This window comes from Hemitrygon akajei, chromosome 7 (genome assembly GCF_048418815.1).
Source record: "Hemitrygon akajei chromosome 7, sHemAka1.3, whole genome shotgun sequence".
Lineage (NCBI taxonomy): Eukaryota > Metazoa > Chordata > Chondrichthyes > Myliobatiformes > Dasyatidae > Hemitrygon > Hemitrygon akajei.
In genome coordinates, this window is record NC_133130.1 from 111,673,291 (window position 1) to 111,696,078 (window position 22,788).

Genomic DNA, 22,788 nt, shown 5'->3' on the forward strand with positions numbered 1-22,788 from the left:
GGTGTCATGTTCATTTCTGGTCACCTGATTATACGAAGGAAGTGGAAGCTTTAGAGAGGGTGCGGGGGAGATTTACCAGATGCTGCCTGGATTAGAGAACATTTCTTATGAAGAGAGGTTGCATGAGCTAGAGCTTTTCCCTTTGGATCGAAGTAGGATGAGGGGTGACTCGATAGGGATGTACAAGACCATAAGGGGCATAGGCTGAATGGATAGGCAGAGACTTTCTCCAAGGTGGAAATGTCTAATCAGTAGGGTATAACCTTAAGGTGTTTGGAGGAAAGTATACGCAGACAGTGGTGATTGAGTGAAACACCCTGTCTGGGGTGGTGGTGGTGGTGTAGGTAGGTAGTATAGGGGCACTTAAGAGATTTTTAGATTGGTACATGGATGAAAGAAAAATGGAGGACTACATGAGAGGGAAGTGTTAGATAGATCTTTTTTTTTATTGAGATACAGTGTGGAACAGGCCCTTCTGGCCCTTTGAGCCATGCCATCCATCAACTCCCAATTTAAAACCAGCCTAGCTCCAAGACATTTTACAATGACCAATTAACTGCCTTTGGACAGTAGGAGGAAACCCACATGGTCACAAAGAAAACATACAAACTCCCCCCAGGCAGTGGCAGGATCTTGTCGAGGATCTCAAAAGGTCGGCACGACATTGTGGGCCAAATGGCCTGTGTTGTGCTGTAAATGTTCTAGTGTCTATGTTCTCAGTAGTGCTGTGATGTTTTTGTGACCTGAGTTAATCTAATAACTGCTGCTGTTTTCCCCTCAACCGTCAGGCTCTTGAACAAAAGGTGATAACTACACTCACTTGCCCATCTGTTGAGATGTTCCCGCAACCAATGCTCTCACTTTAAGGGCTTTTGACCTTGTTATTTTATGTTCTGGTTATTTGTTGCTATTTATTTATATTTGCATTTGTACAGTTTGTTGACTTCTGCACTCCTTCATTGATTCTGTTCCAGTTACTATTCTATAGCTTTGCTGAGTTTGCCAGCAGGAAAAAGCATCTCCGGGTTGTATGTGGTGACGTGTATGTACTCTGATAATAGATTTTACTGTAAACTTTGGACTTTGGAAAATCTAACCCATACCTTTCACTTGTGAGCGTTTTGCACAACCAGCAAAGTAAAAGAACTGATTATTTGCATTATGTCCTGTCACCTAATTTCTTTGCAAGGCACTGAGCCACTTTTCTATTTATCGGTGTTTCCAATTTGCCCTGATTGTGAATGTGTTACGCTTCAGCCTAATAGAGCAAGCACACATTGGCCGGCTGCTCTCAAGCATCCTCTCAAAATGAACAGCAGTGCAGGCCATTGGGCCCTTCAACCCTGTGGGAGTAATACCTGAACTTCCTGACAGTGTAGAACTGGCCATTTACCGCCTAAGCGTATGTTTGTCATCTGTGGATCCCCCGACACCAAGTTTCAATTAATCACCTGTGATTACCTCGGGGATTAGGAGCATGTGCCGAAATCCGGAAGCAAAACCTCAAGCTGAAATGAAAATGGGAGTGTCTGAGAGGGCAGGAGATAAATAGAATCAATGGGCTAATGTGAACTGCTGGTTTCTTCGGATGCTTGCCCTGGCCCGGTTGGTAGCATTCTCATGGTCAACCATGGTAAGCACAATGCTTTACAGTACCAGTGACCTAGGGTTCAATTCCTGCAGGTGCCTTTAAGGAGTTTGTATGTTCTCCCCGTGACCGTGTGGGTTTCCTCTGGGTGCACTGGTTGGTACATTACTTGGTCATTGTAAATTGTCTTGCTATTAGCCCAGGGTTAAATTGGGGGGGTTGCTGGGAGGTGCAGCACGGTGGGCCGGAAAGGCCTATATGGTGCTGTGTGTCAATCAGTCTCTGAGTTTTGCAGTTAGATCCCACACAATCTAGGCTGATACCACGCACTGTCACAGAGCAATTTCTTGGATAGGATGCCAATCAATTTCTCACATCGATGGAAAAGATCCGTTATAAGGTGAGTTCCGCCAAGTATTCTGGCCACCAGCCAACCTAACTGTTATCGGTTAAATATCACATTGACATTTGTGGGAGCAAGTTCTGCGCAAACTGCTGCTGCATTTCCTACTGTCTTTCTAAAGTAATTTATTGTCCCTATTACATCTTCAAATCTGAGCTGATATTAATGCAACACCTTCTTCCTGTAAATGTTTCAGATTCAAACATTTTCCTGTTTCACTTCTAGTTTGCGCTTCCCCTTTGCCTAAAGGTGACATTTTTGGTTACCGTGCATCATAACAGTTGCCCAAACTCACCTTTCTGATGGATATAACACGGAGCTACCCAGTGAGTTATCCGCCCTCTACCATTCCCCTTTAATAGATTCAGAGCTCATTGTCATTACATGAACGCAAGGTAAAGAGGTTGGAATAATCAGATCTCCTCTTTATCAACTTCCTACCAAGGATGTCGACGATGGAGGATTCATGAGTGGCTCAGTGTGTTTGAAACAATCGTGGTTTACTGGCAAACGTCCCTTTGAGCTGCCACTGTGAATAAATCTCACTTGAGTACCCAAGTATCAAAGAGGAGCAGTTAACATCTGAAGAACCAGGAGCTAGCGACAGTCTGCTGCCTGTCACAGGATTGGGAGCACACTGTCTGAAGCTGTGCTGATTAAGTTGGATCAGTAAGCGGAGGCTACTTGAGAGCTGAGTTTCTGTGGCACTAGCAGCTGCCTCGTGTAAATACAGCTAATAGGATGAGCAGAGGCCCCATCTGACCCGTAAAAGAGATTACATCTTCCCATCAGGATCACTTCAGAAGCAGTATTTTCTACTCTTTTGCTCTGTCACCGCACCTGTGAGTTTGCCTGCATTGGCTTCCTGAGTTTGGCGCGGTTGATTTTTTGAAAGAAGACATCTTACTTCGCCCTACCCATCTACCTTATCTCTCCGTTCCCTTGGAAGAGCTGCAGCCACCACCTTGCTTTGGAAGACGAATGGACTCAGGACATTCTGACCCGGTCTACAGAGTCACACTCGGCTCCCCGCTACCTCCTGTGGATCTTATATGCTGTTGTTGAGGTCAATATCATCAGGACTAGCGTTAGCAAGAAACGGGCTCCACCACTGAAAACTGCTGAAGGATTATCTTATGAAAGCTCCTTCACCTAATCATGCATATGCCATTTGGATTAGTATTTTTTATCATCATTTTTGCAACGAGCCCAATTACTGGGAAGGAAGGTGAGTTAGTATTAGTTTTGCTAGTATTGTCATGTAACATACCCAAATAATTGATGAATTGAAAATGGCAGACTTTCATTCAGAGTGTGACGTAAAGAGAATATTAAATCATCGTAAAGGTCTGCAAATAGACTTCTGCCTTTTTAGAGACACAAGAGGCTGCAGATGGGGTAACACACAAAGAGCTGGAGGAATTCAACAAGTCAGGCAGCATCTACGAAGAGAAATGAATAGTTGGTATGTTAGTTCAAGACCTTCATCCGAACCTGATGTTCATTGTCAATTTCTTTCCATAGATCTGCCTTATCTTCTGAGTTCCTCCAGTGTTTTGTGTGCTGTCTTTGTATATTGTGTTCCAATAAATATTATTAAGCAAAAGTGGCTGACAACAGTCGTAATGCCAAGAATTAAAGACTCATTCTTTGGTGACCCCCTCAGGATTGAGGATAGTGAGTTTCCACTGTGGTTCTGCGGTGATCGTTGAGGTCAATGTAGGAACCACAGACTATCACAGCTGGGGAAGGAGGTGTCTGAAGGACAGGCAGGCTGGCAGCTTGGAAGTTGGCGAAGTCATTCTGCTGTTTACGCTGGACTTCTGTGTTCTCCCATTGCATGGGCTTCAGGTAGACAGGCTATCCTGAATGCTTTGCTGCTTTGATTGGACACAGATCAGAGAGTCTCAGGAATTGGAATGGTTCTTGCTTTTTCAAGAACGGTCATGATCCTTTCTTCCCTTTGTCTGGCAGTTCTCAGAATTGAGTACCTCACCTGGGCACTGAAATGATGTGGCTGCTAAATGGAACCAATTAGGGTTAATTGAGGTCTCAGGATGAGAATTCGGACCTAGGAGAGGATACCGATATTGGTGTGTTAATCCTTCCGGTGGATTGGGAGAAATGTGGATAGGTAATTTTGGTGGTGTAATTCTATTGTCTTGAGATGTCAATTGTAGTTACTCTAGGTCTCAGAACTATTTGGAGGTTAGGGATTGCAGTGACCCAGATACCCCCTTCATAGACTAGAGGACAGATGCTGATGGTACCAATTTTATAGAGCATTAGTTAAACTACACATGAAGTACTTTGATCTCCACACTTTTGGAAGGGTATGGCTGCACTGGAGAAGATGCAGAGAAGATTCACCAGGATATTGCCAATGTGGAACGATTCAGGAATGGGGAGAGACTGGATAGGCTAGGTGGAGGAAGCTAAGGGGGAATCCAGTAGGGGTATAAAAATATGAGGGCATAGATAGTGGGAACTATTTCTCCGTAGCATAGGTTTAGGCTAGAGATAGCAGGTTTAGAAGAGATCTGTGAGTGGTTTGAATTTGGAACACACTGCATGAGGGATGGTGGATGCATGAATTTTCACATTTAATATGTACCTGGATGACCACTCGAATCCCCAAGGCAAGGAGGCTGGTAAATGTGGTTTGTGTAGATGGATGCATGAACATAGTTGCTTTAGTGTCCTGTTTTAGTGTTGTCTGACTCATTGACAATGGATTTTGTGCCATGGTTAAGGTCTTAACTTCCAATACCTTCCTTTCTGTTGATTAATGGCCATATTGGTGCATTGTGGGCAATGGAAATTTTCCGCAGTAATGTCTGCCTTTGCAAGCGGTGGTTTCCGAGGTATGGGAAGTATCCGTGTTTTTCAGGGCCTTACTGTGCTTGTTTCCAAAGGGCAGGTGCTGTACAGCATCGGTAGATACTTCGTCTTTGCTTCCTATGTTGAAAGATTGGAGCGACTGGGCTTGTATACACTGGAATTTAGAAGGATGAGAGGGGATCTGATTGAAACATATAAGATTATTAAGGGATTGGACACACTGGAGGCAGGAAGCATGTTCCTGCTGATGGGTGAGTCCAGAACTAGAGGCCACAGTTTAAGAATAAGGGGTAGGCCATTTAGAACAGAGATGCGGAAAAACTTTTTCACCCAGAGAGTGGTGGATATGTGGAATGCTCTGCCCCAGAAGGCAGTGGAGGCCAAGTCTCTGGGTGCATTCAAGAGAGAGTTAGATAGAGCTCTTATAGATAGCGGGGTCAAGGGATATGGGGAGAGGGCAGGAACAGGGTACTGATTGTGTATGATCAGCCATGATCACAGTGAATGGCGGTGCTGGCTAGAAGGGCCGAATGGCCTACTCCTGCACCTACTGTCTATTGTCTATTATCAGTCCTGAAGATTAGCTCCACTCTTTCAGGATGTTTGATGAAAGCGAGGCGTAACATTGTGGTGAGATAGACTGAGAGGAGATGGGTCAAGGAACACAGAACAATATAGAAGAGGAACAGGCCATTCAGCCCACAATTCTGTGCCAAACCAGCAAATCAGAAACACACAAACATTAGTCCCTCCTATCTAAACAATGTCAATATCCCTCTATCTTCCTTACGTCCACATGCTTATCCAAACACCTCTAATGTATCTGCCTCTACCACCATACCAGGCAGCGCGTTCCAGGCATCTGTGAGTTTAAAAACTTACCCCTCACATCCCCCTCTCACCTTCAATGCATGCCCTCTGGTATTAGACATTTCAACCCTGGGAAACAGATACTCCCTGTCTATATCTCTGCCTCTCATAATCTTGTAAACCTATACCAGATCTCCCCACAGCCTCCTCCACTCCAGAGAAAACAACCCAACTTTATCCAGTTTCTCATGACAGCACAAGCCCTCCAAACCAGGCAGCACCCTGGTAAACCTCATCTGCCCCCTCTCCAAAGCCTCAACACCCTTCCTATAGTGGGGCAACCAGAACTGCATGCAAAATCCAGATATTCTAACCAGAGTTCTATTAAGCTCTTTAAAGTTGCAGGACAACCTCCTGACATTTGAGCTTAAGGACTCGACTGATACAGCATGCCATAAGCCTTCCTAACCACTTTATCGACCTGTGTAATCACTTTCAAGGAGCTACGAACTTGGATCCCAAGATCTCTCTGCTCAGCAAGATCGTTAAGGATCTTTCCCTTAACAGCGTACTGGCTCCTTGCGTTTTCCCTACCAAAGTACAACACCTCACGTTTACCTGGGTTAAACTCCATCTGCCATTTCTCTGCCCAGAAATGCAACTGATCTATATCGTGCTGTATTCTTTGCCAGTCTTCGACACTATCCACAACTCCACCAGTCTTGGTTTCATCTGGAAACCTATAAATCCCATCTATAAATTCACTGAGGGTGCAACCATTTTTAGCGGAATCTCAGATGGAGACGAGAAGGTGTCCAGGAACGAGGTACACCAGCTAGTAGAGTGGTGATGCAGCAACAACCTCACACTCAAAGAGCTGATTGTGGACTTCAGAAAGGGTAAGATGAGGGAACACAAACTACTCCTCATAGAGGGATCAGATGTGGAGAGAGTGAGCAGTTTCAAGTTCCTGGGTGTCAATATCTTCGAGGATCTAACCTGGTCCCAATATGTCAATTCAGCTATAAAAAAGGTAAGATATTGGCTATATTTCAGCAGGAATTTGAGGAGATTTGGTTTGTTGCCTAAAACACTCAAAAACTTCTTCAGATGTACTGTGGAGAGCATTCTGACTGGCTGCATCACCCTCTGGTATGGGGGGAGGGGTCTGTTGCACAGGATGAAAGTAAACTGCAGGGGGTAGATAATGGGTACTAGCCTCTGTGGTATCCAAGACACCTTTAAGGAGTGGTGCTTCAGAAAAGCAGCCTCCATCATCAAGGACCCTACCACCCAGAACAGGCCCTCTTCCCATTGTTACCATCTGGAAGAAGGTACAGGAACCTGAAGGCACACACTCAGCGATTCAGGAACAGCTTCTTCCCCTCTTCACCAGATTTCTAAATGAACGTTGAATCCATCAACACTACCTCACTACTTTTTCTTTTAATTTCTCTTTTTGCACTGCTTAATTTATCTGTTTAATATACATATACTTAATGTAATTCAGTTTTTTTCTATATCTATCATGTATTGCATTGTACTGTTGCCGCAAAGATAACAAATTTCATGGCATATGCCAGTGATATTGAACCTGATTCTGAACCCACTCATCTACACTTTCAAGCAGGTCATTTATATACATCACAAATAGCAGAGGTCCCAGCACAGATCCCTGTGGAACTCCACTAGTTACAGACCTCCAGCTCCAACAAGTCCCTTTAACCACTAGTCTCTACCTTCTATACGCAAGCAAGTTCTGAGTCCAAACGGCCGATTCACCGTGGACCCCATGCATCCTAATCGTCTGGATTAGTCTCCCATGAGGGACTTTGTCAAGTGCCTTACTAAAATCCACGTAGACAACATCCACTGCCCTACCTTCATCAATCTCTCTCATCACCTTGTCAACAAACTCAGTCAAGTAGGTAAAACACGACCTGCCCCTCACAAAGCCAGACTGGCTCTCCCTAATTAGGCTTTGTTTGACACCAGACGTCACTGGTATTGTCGACCCATTGCTTAGTATTATGCAAGTCATCACGAAACAGGCTTAACCAGTCGATAAAGTCTTTCCTGGAATTTCTCTAAATCTACTCTTGCCTCACTCTGCTTCTTTTAAGATGTTTCCTGAAACCTATCCATTTGGACCGAGTGTTTGTTCACTCGTCCTATTGATTAATCACCCAGTGGAACATTTTAGTGTTTTGTAGGTGAATTATAGAAATTTCCAAGTATGTTTACAATGACGTAAACGAGTAGATATATTCACTCTAGAGAACAAACTGACCCACTAAATCTTGACAATGTAAAGGCCTTCGGTATAGCTGGAAAGATGGATAAACCTGGTGGGGCCTGAGGCTGCCAAGTCCTCTGGGTTAAATGAGATGTAGCTCAGAACAACAAACATTTCCAAGAAACTTTGATTAAATTCTGCACAATTTTAAGGAGGTAAACATTATAGCTGTAAGAAATTATTGCAAGGTTTCAAGTAAAAGGTGTATAATTGGGCTAGATTTCGTGAGAATTCAGGTTCTGAATCAGAAAATTTTTATGACGAGAAACAGGTATTACTGTTTATTTTATTGAGGTACAGCATGGAATAGACACTTCCAGCCCTTTGAGCTGTGCTGCCCAGCAATCTCCAATTTAATCCTAGCCCAATCAAGGGACAGCTCTCAATGACCTGTTAACCTACCAACCGTAGGACTGTGGGAGGAAACCAGAGCACTCGGAGGAAACCCACGCAGCCACGGGGAGAACGTACTAACTCCTCACAGGCAGCGGCGGGAATTGAACCCGGGTTGCTGACACTGTAAAGTGTTGTGCTAACCACTGCGCTTACTGTGCTGCTACTATGGAGACCCATAACACTAGAATCCAAGAAAGTTGAGGAAAACCTGGCGAAGATCAACGTTAAAACCCACATGGATGAAATCCTATTGGTCACATTTGCTAATGTCACTGAAGTGGGGATAGCAATAGAAACCGAATTGTGTGCGGTCTTGGTCACCCATTGCAGGAAAGGTGTGGAGGACACAGAGAGGGTGCAGAAGAGGTGTACCAGGATACTGCCTTGATTAGAGGGTGTGAGCTAGAAGGAGAAGTTGGACGAACTGGGTTGTTTTCTCTAGAGCGGCAGAGGCTGGGCTGGGAGCAGACCTGATAGAAATATATAAGATCGTGAGAGGCGTAGATAAAGTGAACAGTCAGAATCTTTTGTTTTCTCTCAGAATGGAAATGTGAAATCCATTGAAGATGGGGTGGGGGGGGGGAGGATTAAAGGAGATGGGCAGGGCCAGTTTGTTTTTACAAAGAGAGTGGTGGATGCCTGAATGCCAGGGGTGGGGGTAGAAGCAGGTAAGATAGTGATATTTAAGAGTGTTTTCGACAGGTGCATAAATATACAGGGAATGGAGATCACGTGCAGGCAGAAAAGAGTTGGTTTAATTTGGCATCATTTTCAACGCTGACATTGTGGGTTTAAGGGTCTGTGCTATATTCCGTGTAAGTTAGGGGATGAAGCTACCTCCAAGTTACGAGGAACAGGATTTAAATTAGATCAACAATCTGTGAAGTAGCAAATATAATGTTATGTTGCTAACTGTAAGGTGGGGCATGAGGATGAATACGTATTAAAAGGGTGTTGCTATCCAGGGTACATTCCAAGGTATTGGCCTTTACCATGTACAAGACCGTAAAGCAGGGTAGAAACGAGTGACGTTAATTGACCAGCCTCCCTCAGATATCTGCTAGCAAATCTAGGAAGTAAAATACTAAGAAAGTGAGGAATAGGGTTCAAATGGGCAAACGGCTTTTCCTCGCCTTAAATACCCTTGCGCTGTTGCAAAATATTATATTGCTGTGTCTCAATCAGTCTTTATATGCTTTCTCCTTCAGCCTTTGACTTATCTTGCAAGGCTGTTGACTGAAAGAGTTAAGTTCTGAGATAGCAAATTCAGGATTGTGCTCTGAGCACTTGAGGATTGAGCAGTGACCTCTTTGAGAAGTTTAAGGTGATTAAAGAGTTTATCAGGCTAGATATGGTGAAACCATGTCTTCTGGTACTGGAGTCTAGAATAGAGACCTAATCTTGGTATTAAAGACATTCAGGAGCAACGTTAACAAGCACCTTTTCAGAGAAATGTAGAATTGCTTCCCCAAGCTTGCTGTGGCTGGTTCAATTGCAGATGATAAGCCTGGGATTGAAACATGTTCCATTAGAAAAATCTATTACAGGAGATGAAGCTGCAGTGAGATTAATGGAATTGCAAACTAGATCAATTTTAATGTAATGGAATGGTGGGGCTCCTTTTGCTGTTCCACTGTGACGCCCAGGCTGTGTGGGAGTACCTGCCAGGAACTTTCCCTGAACTAGAGAACTTGCATTTACGTGCAGAGCATGTAATCAATTTAAAAAGAAATATGACAATGCTTCCCATCTGTGTTGGTGGAACAGGACTCTGTAATATTGAATCAGAACTAGTTCTTGCTCGAGAATTTGTAAATAAATTTGCTGTGCTTTATTTTAGGTAAGTCTGGGCTGTTGTCCAGGCTGCAAATTCTGTTCATCTCACATCATTATCGAGCGAAACAATGCCTCCGGTTTGGGGTTTGGCAAAGAAGCGTTCATTTACCCTACTGCCATTAGTGTGGTGATGTTGACAAAACAGAGGCTGGCTTCATTAGTCCCAGTAATAGCTTTAGCAAGAATTGATTGCACATAAATAATCATGGTTCAGTAAGTAGGGCAGCATGTCTCCATGGAGCTGAAAGGCCCTTGTTTGCATTTGTACCTCTGATGCTTTGCTGTACATAATACATAGCATTAACACCGAGAGCATTGTAATTATCTCTACTTTGAAATTAAATAAGGCATGTATAAATACAGAAATAAAGAAATTCTAAAATGGCAAAAATTTGAAAAAATTAGAACAGGCATATCTCTTGGAGCTCTTTTTATTATTCAAAGTTCAAAGTAAATTTATAATCAAAGTACATATATGTCACCATATGCAATCTTAAGATTCATTTTCTTGCGGGCATGCTCAGTAAATCCATAATAGAATAACAACCATGATAGAATCAATGAAAGGCCGCACAAACTTGGGCATTCAACTGTTGTGCAAAAGACCACAAACTGCAAATACAGTAAGAAAGAAATAGATAGGATAAAACTTCAGTTATTCCGAAGGAAATTATTGTTGCAAGGTTGCTCAGTCAGTAATATATACTCTTAAAATACAAAATGTAAGCATTGAGGTACAAAAAAAGATACAAAATGTGCATTAAAAAGTAACAGTGCAAAATATAGATGTGCAATGAAACCATGGAGGAGGAGTTGTAGAGTCGTATAGCCACCGGGGAAAGGGATCCTGATAGCATCAGTCTGTTACTAATACAGTGCTGCTCAGTGTGGCGTGGAGGGACGAGAAGGATAACAATAATAAATGGAGAAGCAATAAGGATCGGGAGCATATTTAAGAGACTACTAGACAGGTATATGGAGGAATTTAAGGTGGGGGGTTATATGGGAAGCAGGGTTTAAGTGTTGGCACAACATTGTGGGCCGAAGGGCCTGTAATGTGCTGTACTATTCTATGTTACATGTTCTATGTAACATGAGCTGATGAGTCTTGAAAGTGAGTTTGTAGCTTGCGAGGGCATTTAAATGAGGGGTCAAGTGAAGTGTATTGGAGTTATTCCCTTTGGTTCAAGAGCCTGATGCTTGAGGGGTAATAACTGTTCCTGAAACTGGTGGTGTGAATCTTGAGGCTGCCGTACCTTCCTGATGGCAGCAGTGAGAAGAGAGCACGGCCTGGGTGGTGGGGGTCCCTGATGGTGGATGCTGCTTTCCTGCGACAACGCTACATGTAGATGTGCTCAATAGTGGGGAGGGTTTTACTCGTGATGGACAGGGCTGGATCCACTACATTTTTTTCCGTTCAAAGGCATTGGTGTTTCCGTACCAGGCTGTAATGCAGCCGGTCAGTCTACTCTCGACCACACATCTATGGAAGTTTGTCAAAGTTTTCGATACCATCTTTGCAAACTTTGCAAACTCCTAAGGAAGTAGAGGCACTGTTTGTACGTCCTGGGCCCAGGGCAGGTGCTCTGAAATAACAACACCGAGGAATTTTAAAGTTGCTGACCCTCTCCACCTCTGATCCTCTGAGGACTGGCTCATGGACCTCTGGGTTCCTCCTCCTGAAGTCAATCATCTGCCCCTTGGTCTTGCTGACATCGAGTAAGAGGTTGTTGGTGTGGTGCCACTCAGAAAGATTTTTAATCTCCCTCCTCTCTGACGATTCATCACCATCTTTGATTCGACCTACGACGGTCACAGTCATTAGTGTAAAGCGAGTAGAGCAGGGGGCTAAGCACACAGCTTTGTGGTGCACCTGTGCTGATGGAGATCATGGAGATTTTCAAAGATTAAAAATCCATTTATTATCGAAGAACATATAAATTATTCAGCTTTGAGATTTGTTTGCCTACAAGTAGCCACGAAGCAAGAAATCGGAAAGCACCCAATTAAAGATTAAATAAAAGAACAACACCTTGCAAGAGAAAGAGAGAAGAAACACAAATCGTGCAAACATCTGAAGCAAGCAAAAACATTCTGAACCAAATTGGACCCTCAGATCTGAACCCTGGAGCAGCTCGGAGTGGGCCCAAAGCCATATGAGCAGGCACGGAGCACAGCAGATGGGGCAGTCTTCATAGCCCAAGCGCCACAGACAGAGGAGTGACTATAGCGGGGAGCATGCGAAATCGTCTCTTGCCTCGGATCCCAACACACTGTCTTTTCAGTCTATCGGGGTCAGTATTTAAATTGACCAAACAGCAGAAGAGCAAAAGGATCCTGCGCCCTGGAGAGAGGAGTAAACATCGCAGGGAGTGAACGAAATTGGCTCTCGCATCCGATCTAGGCCTGCGTTAACTTTTCTGAACAGCAGATTGTATCTTGCATTAGGTCTCGGCTACTGCAAAGGGCTCAGGGCCTAGGTCACCCCACCAGTGACTCACTCCGGGCCCAGATTTCACCGCCCAGCCCAAAGCTACTCCTAAGCTCTTCAAATCAGCTCAGTGCTCTGAGCATTCTAACTTGCACCCAGGCCAGTTGTAGGGGCATCAGAACTCTTCTGCCCTGGCTCCAACTTCTCCTCTCAGTGCCAAGAGCAATCCAGCCTTGCACCCGGGCCAGTTGTATGGGCATCGGAACTCCACTGCCTTCAACCTCTCCTCCATCTGCATCAATTCTGCAACACATCATCCTGGCTCATCCCCTAAGCTCGCCTCACTACCGTTCACCCCCTCACTGTTTGCAGTGAAAATCTAACACAATTTACCTCAGTAAAGGTGTTTTTAGTGATGTTGTTAGTCAAATTTCTTAGCTTTTTAACTACTTGTGAGCTGTCGCATGCATTCAGTAGCACCATCTTATCCGGAAGAGATGTTGTTGCCAATCCAAACTGACTGGGCTCCTGGGCTCTGCAAGTTATTGTTCTGACTACACGCTGAACATCTAGATGATTGGCTGGAGCATGCAGAGTCCTGTGGTGTCTACGGCTGAGACCTGGCCCTGTAGAAGCAAGTAACATCCTTCTGCTCTGAAGCGGTTTGAGATGTTCACAGGACAACTACACAAAAATCTTTTCCTTTAATGTTGGTCCTAGCTGGGACATCTTTTAAACACTGATCCACGCTGTGGGTTAAAATTAGAAGGGAATTACCCTGCTCTTTCCATGACCTCAGAGCATCATGTGATGCCATCAGCCAATGGGTTGCTGTACAAATGCTGTCACCGTTGTGCGGTAGGAACCATAGCAACCAAACTGTGAACAGCAAGATTTCATGATGACCAGTGAGGTAATGATCAGAGTTGGTTTCAGTGAGGGGTAAAATTGACTAGAACTCAAGGGAGGACGTCCTGTTCAATCTCTAGAACCACTTGCATCCTCGGAAACAATTGAGATAGCATTGTTTACCATATGAGGAAAGAGAAGCCCAACCATGCAGTGCTCCCATACTACCACTGCCATGCAGTCTAGATCTGTTCATGTGTCTGAAGCAAGTTTAAACCCACCACCATTTATCTCAAAGATGGAGGTAGAGCTACCACGCCTTGGATCTGACGTGTAAGAGATCGCAGTCATGGGTTAAGGGTGAAAGGTGAGATGTTTAGGAGGAGCATGAGGGGGATTTTTTTCACTCAGAGGGTGGTGAGAGTGTGGAATGAGCTGCCAGCGGAAATGGTGAATGAGGGTTTGACGTCAACATATAGGAGAAGTTTGGATAAGTACATGGTTGGAAGAAATGTGGTCCAGGTGCAGGTTGATGGGACTAGGCAGAATAATCATGGACTAGATGGGCAGAAGGGCCTGTTTCTGTGTTGTAATAGACAATAGACAATAGGTGCAGAAGTAGACCATTCGGCCCTTTGAGCCTGCACCGCCATTTTGAGATCATGGCTGATCATCTACTATCAATACCCAGTTCCTGCTTTGTCCCCATATCCCTTGATTCCCCTATCCATAAGATACCTATCTAGCTCCTTCTTGAAAGCATCCAGAGAATTGGCCTCCACTACCTTCCGAGGCAGTGCATTCCAGACCCCCAGTAATCTTCAAACCTGACAGATTTGTACCCAGACAACACCCATTAGGTAATGGTCTATGACTCTATGATTCTATCCGGGCAGTAATCTTCAAACCTGACAGAGTTTGTACCCAGAGCAGCAAACTGTCGGACTCAGGATTAATCACCCCACCTTGTGAGCTTTTTTCTCTCCATTTTAACAATATGGGAAATCCAGCAGCTAAAACTGTGAGCAGCAAGTTCCAAATCTGATCACTGAGTTCATGGCTTTTGGTTTCCTCGTGTTAGTAGAGGAACTGGCCATGTGTCGCAGAATGCCCAACTTTGGTTTCTGTTCAATTGGATAGTGATGGGGGGGGTTTTGAAAGTAGCTCCAGGACTGAGGTTTCAGATGCGAGATGAATTTCTGCCCCAGTTTAAGATGGCACTGCTGAAGGCAAGCAACAGCTTCCTGGTGGCTCAAAAGGTAAGGAATTTGACTAAAAACATTATTAATGACACCTTTTCTGAAGTAAATTGTGGTAAACTATCGCACACAAGCAACAAAGAGGAGAGCGGAGGCAAAGCTGATTTGGAGGGATGAGCCATGCTGGCGCATTGCAAGGTCAAGGTGTAACGTGTCGCGGATGGACACGGAATTGGAGTGAGCAACTTGGAGAGGCTTTGAGGCGAAGGTGTTTTGATGTCCGCTCACCTAAACTGGGTGTGAGGATGGAGTACCCTAAGCGCTGAGCCGATTTGGAGAGGTCAGGAACGGCTTTGGGCTGGTTGGCGAGCTCTAGGCCCAGAGCGTTTCACTGCACTGGGGCCTGGGTTCTAGAGGGGGACATGAGCCAGTGTTTGGCTAATTTAAACACCACCCCGATAGACTGGAAAGGCAGGGGGTCGGGACTTTCATTTGCTCTCCCGCAATGTTCATTCCTCTCTCCACAGTGCAAAGGCTATGAACTGCTTCATGTCTGTGAGCTTCACAGCAATTTGGCCCGATATATGATAAACTGAGACCAAGGCTTGGGCCTACTCTGGCTGTTCCAGGGAATTGGATCTTTGGACTCAATTTGGTTTGCAATGCTGTTGCTTGCTTCTATTGTTTGTATGATTTCTGTTTTTCCTTCTCTCTCTTTTTCTCAGGGCATTGGTTTTTGTTTTTTTTTTGACGGGTTCTTTTGGGTTTCTTGTTTTGTGGCTGCCTGTAAGCATACAAATCTCAAGGTTGTGTCATTCATGAATTCTTTGACAATAAATGTACTTTAAATATGCTAGCGATGCTAATTCTGATTCTGGGAACAGAACTAGACTGACAAGTGGAGAATAGGTCTCACAGCTCCCACGTGGCTACCTGGGGAGTACGATGGACCAGAAATGTCCACTACCAGCCACCCCCCCTCCCATGGATTTCTGATAAATTAACTGTCCCAGGCTCTGGGTGACAGCCCGAAGAGCAATAAGCCACTGAAGAGCCTCGGGAGCTGCTTCAGGGAACAGATTGATGAAGGCACCCCTCTGGTGCTTGGGCTTTGAGGATATCTTGAACACAATGAGGCTCAACGTCTGACCAAGCCACTCTCAACAAAGTGTCAGCTCAGCTATTTATAGTCCTCACTTTTAATTCTTCATGTGGTGCTTTCATTTTACATTTTGAGTCTCTTTATTGTGAGACAGCAGCTATTTTTTTCAAAAAGGTGTTTCAATGAAGTCGAATGCATAATAGAAAAGGTACACAGGTGCCGTAATAACGTCATGTGATGTTTTCTCCAAATCTTTTCACAATCAATTGATGTAAAATATTTTCTGCATCAGGTCACGTTTTATGTTACTGTAATACAAACAGCTGAAAATAGCACTCATTAATCTTCTAATAATGACTGCATCTCCCCAGGAGATGAAGAGCAAACTAGCCAGCATCCTAGATTTAGCAGAGATACACGGCAAGTCCAAGAAATACAATAGAATCAATGAAAGGCCACACTCAACGGCACAGACAAACAATGTGAAAATGCAAAGGAAAAAAAACAACAAATAATAATAATAAAGCAATACATATCAAGAACATGAGATGAAGAGCCCTTGAAAGTGAGTTTGGAGATTGTGGGAACAGTTCCGTGATGGGGCAAGTGAAGTTGAGTGAAGGTGTCCCCTCTGGTTCAAGAGCCTGATGGTTGAGGGGCAATAACCGTTACTGAACCTGGTGGTGTGGGTCCTGAGGCTCCTGTACCACCTTCCTGATTGGCAGCAGTGGAAACAGAGCGTTGTGTGGATGTTGGGGGTCCTTGATGAGGGACACTGCTTTCCTGTGGGTGTGCTCAGTGATGGGGAGGGCTTTTCTTGTAATGGACCGGGCTGTATCCACTACATTCTGTAGAATTTTTCTTTTATCATGCATACACAAAATATAGATAGGGTAGGCTTTTCCATTGAAATTGGATGAGATTGGAACTAGATATCACAGATTAAGAATGAAAGGTGAAGTGTTTAAGGGGAACATGAGGGAGAATTTCTTCATTCAGAAGGTGGTGAGGGTGGAACGAGCTGCCAGTGGATGGATGTGGGTCTGATTTCAACATCTAAGAGAAGTTTGGCTAAGTTCACGGATGGGAGCTGTAGGGAGGGCTCTGGGCCAGGTGTGGGTTGAGGGGTTAAGGCAAAATAATAGTTCAGCAAGGACTCGATGGGCTGAATGGCCTGTTTGTACGCTGTCATGTCCTACGACTCTAGATTTGACTTTCTACTGTAAAAGAAATGTATCATTAGGAGTAGACTCCCTCTGTGTTTGACACCCCGAAGCCAAATGGCAATGAGAGGGCTTACAGGAGCGAGTTATATCAGCTAGTTGAGTGGTGTTGCAGCAACGACCTTGCACTTAAAGTCATTTTTATCACTAAAGAACCAATTGTGGACTTCAGAAAGGGTAAGATGAGGGAACACAAACCAATCCTCATATTGGGATCAGAAGTGGAGAGAGTGAGCAGCTTCAGTTTCCTGGGTGTCAAGATCTCTGAGGACCTAACTTGGACCCAACATAAGGCTATAAAGTATCAAGACAGCGACTATATTCCATTAGGAGTTTGAAGAGATTTGGCACATCACCAAGAACTCTTGCAAGTTTCTGCAGTTGTACCACGGAGAGCAAACTAACTGGCTGCATCACCAGCTGGTATGGGGGTGGGGGGGTGGGAGGGGGGGGCTACTACCCAGGATCAAAGTAAGTCGCAGAGAGTTGTAAACTTAGCTCCATCATGGCCACCAGCCTCCGTCGTATCCAAGACATCTTCAGAAGTGGTGCCTCAGAAAGGCGGTGTCCATCATTAAGGACCCCCATCACCCAGGACATGCCCCCTTCTCACTGTTACCATCAGGAAGGAGGTACAGGAGCCTGAAGGCAGACACTCAATGATTCAGGAACAGCTTCTTCCCCTCTGCCATCCGATTCCTAAATAGACATTGAACCTGTGAACACAATCATACTTTCTTTTTAATTTCCTTTTTTTAGTACTGCTTTTTAATTTAGCTATTTAATGTTTAAGTATACTAATTATAAATTCACAGTTTTATTCCTCTCTATTATCTTGTATTGCATTGTACTGCTGCTGCAAAGTGAACAAATTTCACCACACATGCCGGCGATATTAAACCTGATTCTGATTCTGAAACGAGTGACGGGTTTTAGACATGACTGCACAATATAACAGAAAGGAAACGATGACATGGCTGGAGTAACATGAGCATCAATACAGATTCATCTTGGCCATTTGTGGCCTCCTGGGTGTGAGAAAATACCAGATAAAAATTCAAGTGTTTTTGGGAAGCAAATGAGGATAAGACTTTCCCAGTGAATGGTAGTGTCCTGGGGAATGTTATAGGACAGAGAAATCTGGCAGCACAAGTAGTGTCAGGGGTAGAGAGGGTGGTGAAGAAGGCATCTGGCATCCCAGCCTTCATCAGTCAGGGCGCTGAGTATAGAAGATGAGAGTTTGTGTTGCAGTTGTACAAGATGTTGGTGAAGCCACGTTTGGAACCCTGTGTTGAGACTTGATCACCCTGCTATAGGAAAGATGTCAATAGGCTGCAAAGAGTGCAGAGAAGATTTATGGGGCCACCGCAGATACTGGAAATCTAGAGCAATATGCACAATGTGCTGGGGGAGCTCAACAGGTCAGGCAGCATCTATGGATGGGAGTAAACAGTTGACGTTTCGGACCGAGACCCTTCATCAGGATCTATGAGGATGTTGTCTGGACTCAGGAGACTGAGATTTGGAGAGTAGTTGAGCAGGTTGGAACTGTTTTACATTGGAGCATAGGGGAATGAAGCATGATCACTTAAAGCTGTATAAAATCATCAGAGTCATGGATGGGGTGAAGGCGTACGGTCTTTAACTCGGGATTAGGGAATCGAGAAACAGGTTATGGAGGTTTAGGATGAGTGGGGAGAAATTTACTAGTGTTGGTATTGGGGTATTGGGTGTACAATTGTTAATTTTCTCACATTTTTCTTGTAGTTTACCTTTCCTATGTTTGCTTGTACCTTTATATATCACCTACATACATGCAATTGTTCAGTAAACTTTCTAGTAATTCCAGTAATTGTCCAGTAAATTTTTATAGAAACTTCTTAGTTTCAGTAGCAGGTGCCACATTACTACAATCTAGCTATCTTATTGGTCAGCTGTTACCAGTGGAGCTTCTGTCATCTCTCGTCTGGTATGAGAAGACCATGACTTTTTTAGTCTGCTCCATTCCTTTGTTTCTCTTGGTGCATCGTCCTGTTCTTCGCTTTTGTAATACTTAACAAAACACTCGCAAGTGACAGGCTTTATGCCTCATTCTTGACTTCTAAAGAATCTTTGGATCGCATAGGCACGAGGATCACACATCAGGAATGTTTTCACCCAGAGGGGGATAGGAATGTGGAATGAGCTGCCAGAGGAAGTGGTTGAGGCAAGTACATAAACAATATTTTTAAAAGATACATTGATAGGTGCACGGATGGGATCGGTTTCGAGGTATATGGACCAAATTTGGGCAAATGTGACTAGCTTGGTGTACATAGACCACTTGGACTGAGGGCCTGTTTCTATATTGTGTGACTCTACAACTCTAAAGTTCAAGCAGGTTGTGAAGAGATCATCTCAGTCTTCCATGTAAAATGTGCCTTTAAGAGCAGAGTGTTGAGTGAAGTTCTGCTTGGGACTCTGTCCAGTTTTAACGTCTGTTATCCGTGACGATGTTACGAACCAGACTTTGTAGATGTAATTGGGCGTTGAGGCTGAATGCCGTCTTGTTCTACCCCGTGACATAATGAGGTTGAGCATCCCAGTGGAGACCACACTCTGATCAAACAGAATGAGTACTTGAAATGCACAGCAGTCAGAGGACATCTGTGGAGAAACAGTTCACATCTCAGATCAAAGGTCTATCACCAGAAATGACTCCTGATACTGACAAATGTTCTCTGATCTGAAACATCAACTCTTGTCACCTACTGAGTGTTTCCAATCATTTCTATTTTTCTTTGTTTCAGAACCCCAATATCTACAGCTTTTTGGTTTCAGTATTATATCAAGTTTTATATACTGAGAACACAAATTGTAAAGAGTCCTTGAAAGTGAGTGTGTGGGTCGTAGATCAGTATACATGATTGAAGTTATCCCCACTGGTTCAGGAGTCTGATGCTTGTAGGATAATAACTGTTGCTGAAACTGGTGGTGTGGGACCTTAGGCAGGTGACAGCAGGCTTGTGAATGGTTGCCTTGAAATACTTGGAAGAACTAGTTGGCTTGATTTTCAGTTGCTTGTTCATTTCCGTCTTTGGTCCTTTACAATTTGTTTGTATTTTATCAATAGTATATTACAAAACCTCCAGTGCAAGGTTTGAGAGATTCAGAATGTGTGGTGGACCAACCTCGCAAAGAGAACTCAGCTTTGCGTAGACACCGGTGACCACAGAGGGTTTTATGGGGCCCTGAGAGCGGTGTATGGCCCTTCGCACCAGGTCCTGAGTCCCTTGCGCAGTGCAGACGGCCAGGCGCTCTTCGCAGACAAGGCGCCCATGCTGAATTAGACTCTCTTCAGCGCCAACCGCATGGACCAAGACTCAGCAATTCATCGCATCCCACAACAGGCGGAGAAAGCAGAACTGGACAAGATTCCAACCCTAGAAGAGGCTGTCAAGGCCACAGAGCAGCTGAGAAGTGGCAAGGCAGCAGGAGTTGATGGAATCCCTCCAGAGATTTGGAAGCATCAGGGCCCGGCGTTACACACCAAACTCCATGAGTTCTTTGTCTGCTGCTGGGAACAAGGCAAACTACTGCAGGACCTCCGTGAGGCAGTCATCATCGCCCTGTTTAAGAACAAGGGGGAAAAGTCCGACTGCTCTAACTACTGGGGGTAACTCTGCTCTCCATCACAGGAAAGTCCTTGCACGAGTACTGAACAGATTGGTGCCCATCATTGCAGAAGAACACCTCCCAGAGAGCCAGTGTGGATTCAGAGCCAACAGGAGCACCACCAACATGGTATTTGTTCTCAGGCAGCTCCAAGAGAAATGTAGGGAACAGAACAAGGGACTGTACATGACGTTTGTCAACCTTACCAAAGCGTTGGGACACTGTGAGCAGGGAAGGTCTGTGGCAAATCATGGAACGACTGAGATGCCCCCCAAGTTCCTCAGCATGGTCATCCAGCTACATGAAGATCAGCGTGGCCAAGTCAGACACAACGACGACCTCTCGGAGCCCTTCCCTTTAGGCAATGGTGTATAGCAAGGCTGTATTCTTACGCCTACTCTCTTCACCATCTTCTTCAGCAGGATGCTCGAAAGAGCCACAGAAGACCTTGATGACGAGGACGGTGTCTACATCCAATACCGCACCGATGGCACCCTGGTCAACCTGAGGCGACCGCAGTCCCACACCACGACATTGGAGCAACTCATCCGAGAGCTCCTCTTCACCAACGATGCTGCCCTTGTTGCCCACACAGAGGTGGCCCTGCAGCATATAACATCCTGCTTCACAGAGGCTGCTGAGCTCTTCGGACTGGAAGTCAGCTTGAAGAAGACAGAAGTTCTCCATCAACCTGCACCTCAGGAAGATTACCACCCTCCCCACATCACCATCGGCAAGGCAGAGCTGAAGACAGTCCAGCAGTTCAGTTACCTGGAGTGCACCATCTCGTCAGATGCCAAGATCAACAAAGAGATTGACAACAGACTGGCAAAGGCAAACTGCGCATTCGGCAGGCTGTACAGAAGAGTCTGAAACAACAAGCATCTGAAGAAAGGCACAAAGATCAGCATGTGCTGAGCCATTGTACTGACCACCCTTCTGTACGGCTCCGAGTCGTGGGTCACCTACCGTCACCAACATTGACGTCCTCGAACAGGCGGAGGTCACCAGCATCGAGGCCACGCTGTCGAAGACGCAGCTGTGCTGGGCGGGGCACGTCTCCAGGATGGAGGATCATCGCCTGCCCAGGATTGTGCTGTATGGGGAACTCTCCACTGGCCACCGTGACAGGGGGGCACTGAAGAAGAGGTACAAGGACTCTCTGAAGAAGTCCCTTGGTGCCTGTCACATTGACCATCGCCAGTGGTCTACTCTAGCCTCCAACCGCGAGGCCTGGCGACACACCATTCACCAGTCTGTCTCCTCCTTCGAGAACACACGCAGGGCCGGCCTTGAGGACAAAAGGAGAAGGAGGAAGAACGGTGACACAGCCGCACCAAACCCAGAACAGATTTTCCCTTGCATCCGCTGCGGCCGGGTCTGCCTGTCCCGTATTGGCCTCATCAGCCACCAGCGAGCCTGCAGCAGGCGTGGGCAGCCCCATTCCTAAATCTTTGTTCGCCAAGCCAAGCCATGATGAAATTACAAAACTTTGGAGTTTCTCCTGAACCAATCTGAATCCTCTGATCTGAACATGTGGAGGTGTAATGCGTGATTGGCAGATGGAAAAGAGATTTACTTACAAAGAGAGCTGATTCCCTTTCTCCTCCAAGGAGGTGTATGTGGACAAACGTGATCACAGATCAGCTTTATTCACCATATGTATTAGGAATTTCCTTTGGTGTGTGGTCGGGGCTCGACATGCAACAAAAATCAACATTCACCAGTTGTGAAGAATTGCATAAAAAGTACCGTTGGAGGTTAAAGGACAGATAGGGAGTAAAATGTGCATAAATACATAAATACCAGCATGTATTTACAATGTAAACAGCAATGTAAAGAGGTGTTTAAAGTGAAAATAGTGTAGTGCAGTGATGTGCTAACTAGCACAGTTGGTCAGATTAACTGCCCGTGGTAAAAACATATAAGATGGGTGAATACTTTTGTTTTAGTAGCCCTATAGCACTTTCCAGATGGGAACTTTCTGAAAAAGCAGTTTGAAGAGGGGGTAGAGTCATAGAGCCATAGAACGCCACAGCACAGAAACAGACCCTTTGGCCCTTCTAGCCCATGCTGAACCATTAATTCCGTTTAGTCCCATTGACCTCCATACCCCTCCCATCCTCGTACCTAACCAAATTTCTCTTAAACATTGGAATC

At 44.9% G+C, this 22,788-nt stretch overlaps 1 protein-coding gene across 4 annotated transcripts in view; it reads left to right on the forward strand.

The window, feature by feature from the left end:
* The first annotated feature begins 2,485 nt into the window (after positions 1-2,485).
* LOC140730808 (interphotoreceptor matrix proteoglycan 1-like) overlaps positions 2,486-22,788 on the forward strand; it is a 116,182-nt gene continuing 95,879 nt past the window's right edge. Inside the window, exon 1 of one of the 4 annotated variants that reach the window (XM_073051726.1) lies at positions 2,486-3,219. In XM_073051726.1, the coding sequence (XP_072907827.1) occupies positions 3,150-3,219 (70 nt within the window). In that variant the 5' untranslated portion in view covers positions 2,486-3,149. The remainder of the gene's footprint in view (positions 3,220-22,788) is intronic. The other 3 variants (XM_073051725.1, XM_073051727.1, XM_073051728.1) reach the window with 3 other exon arrangements.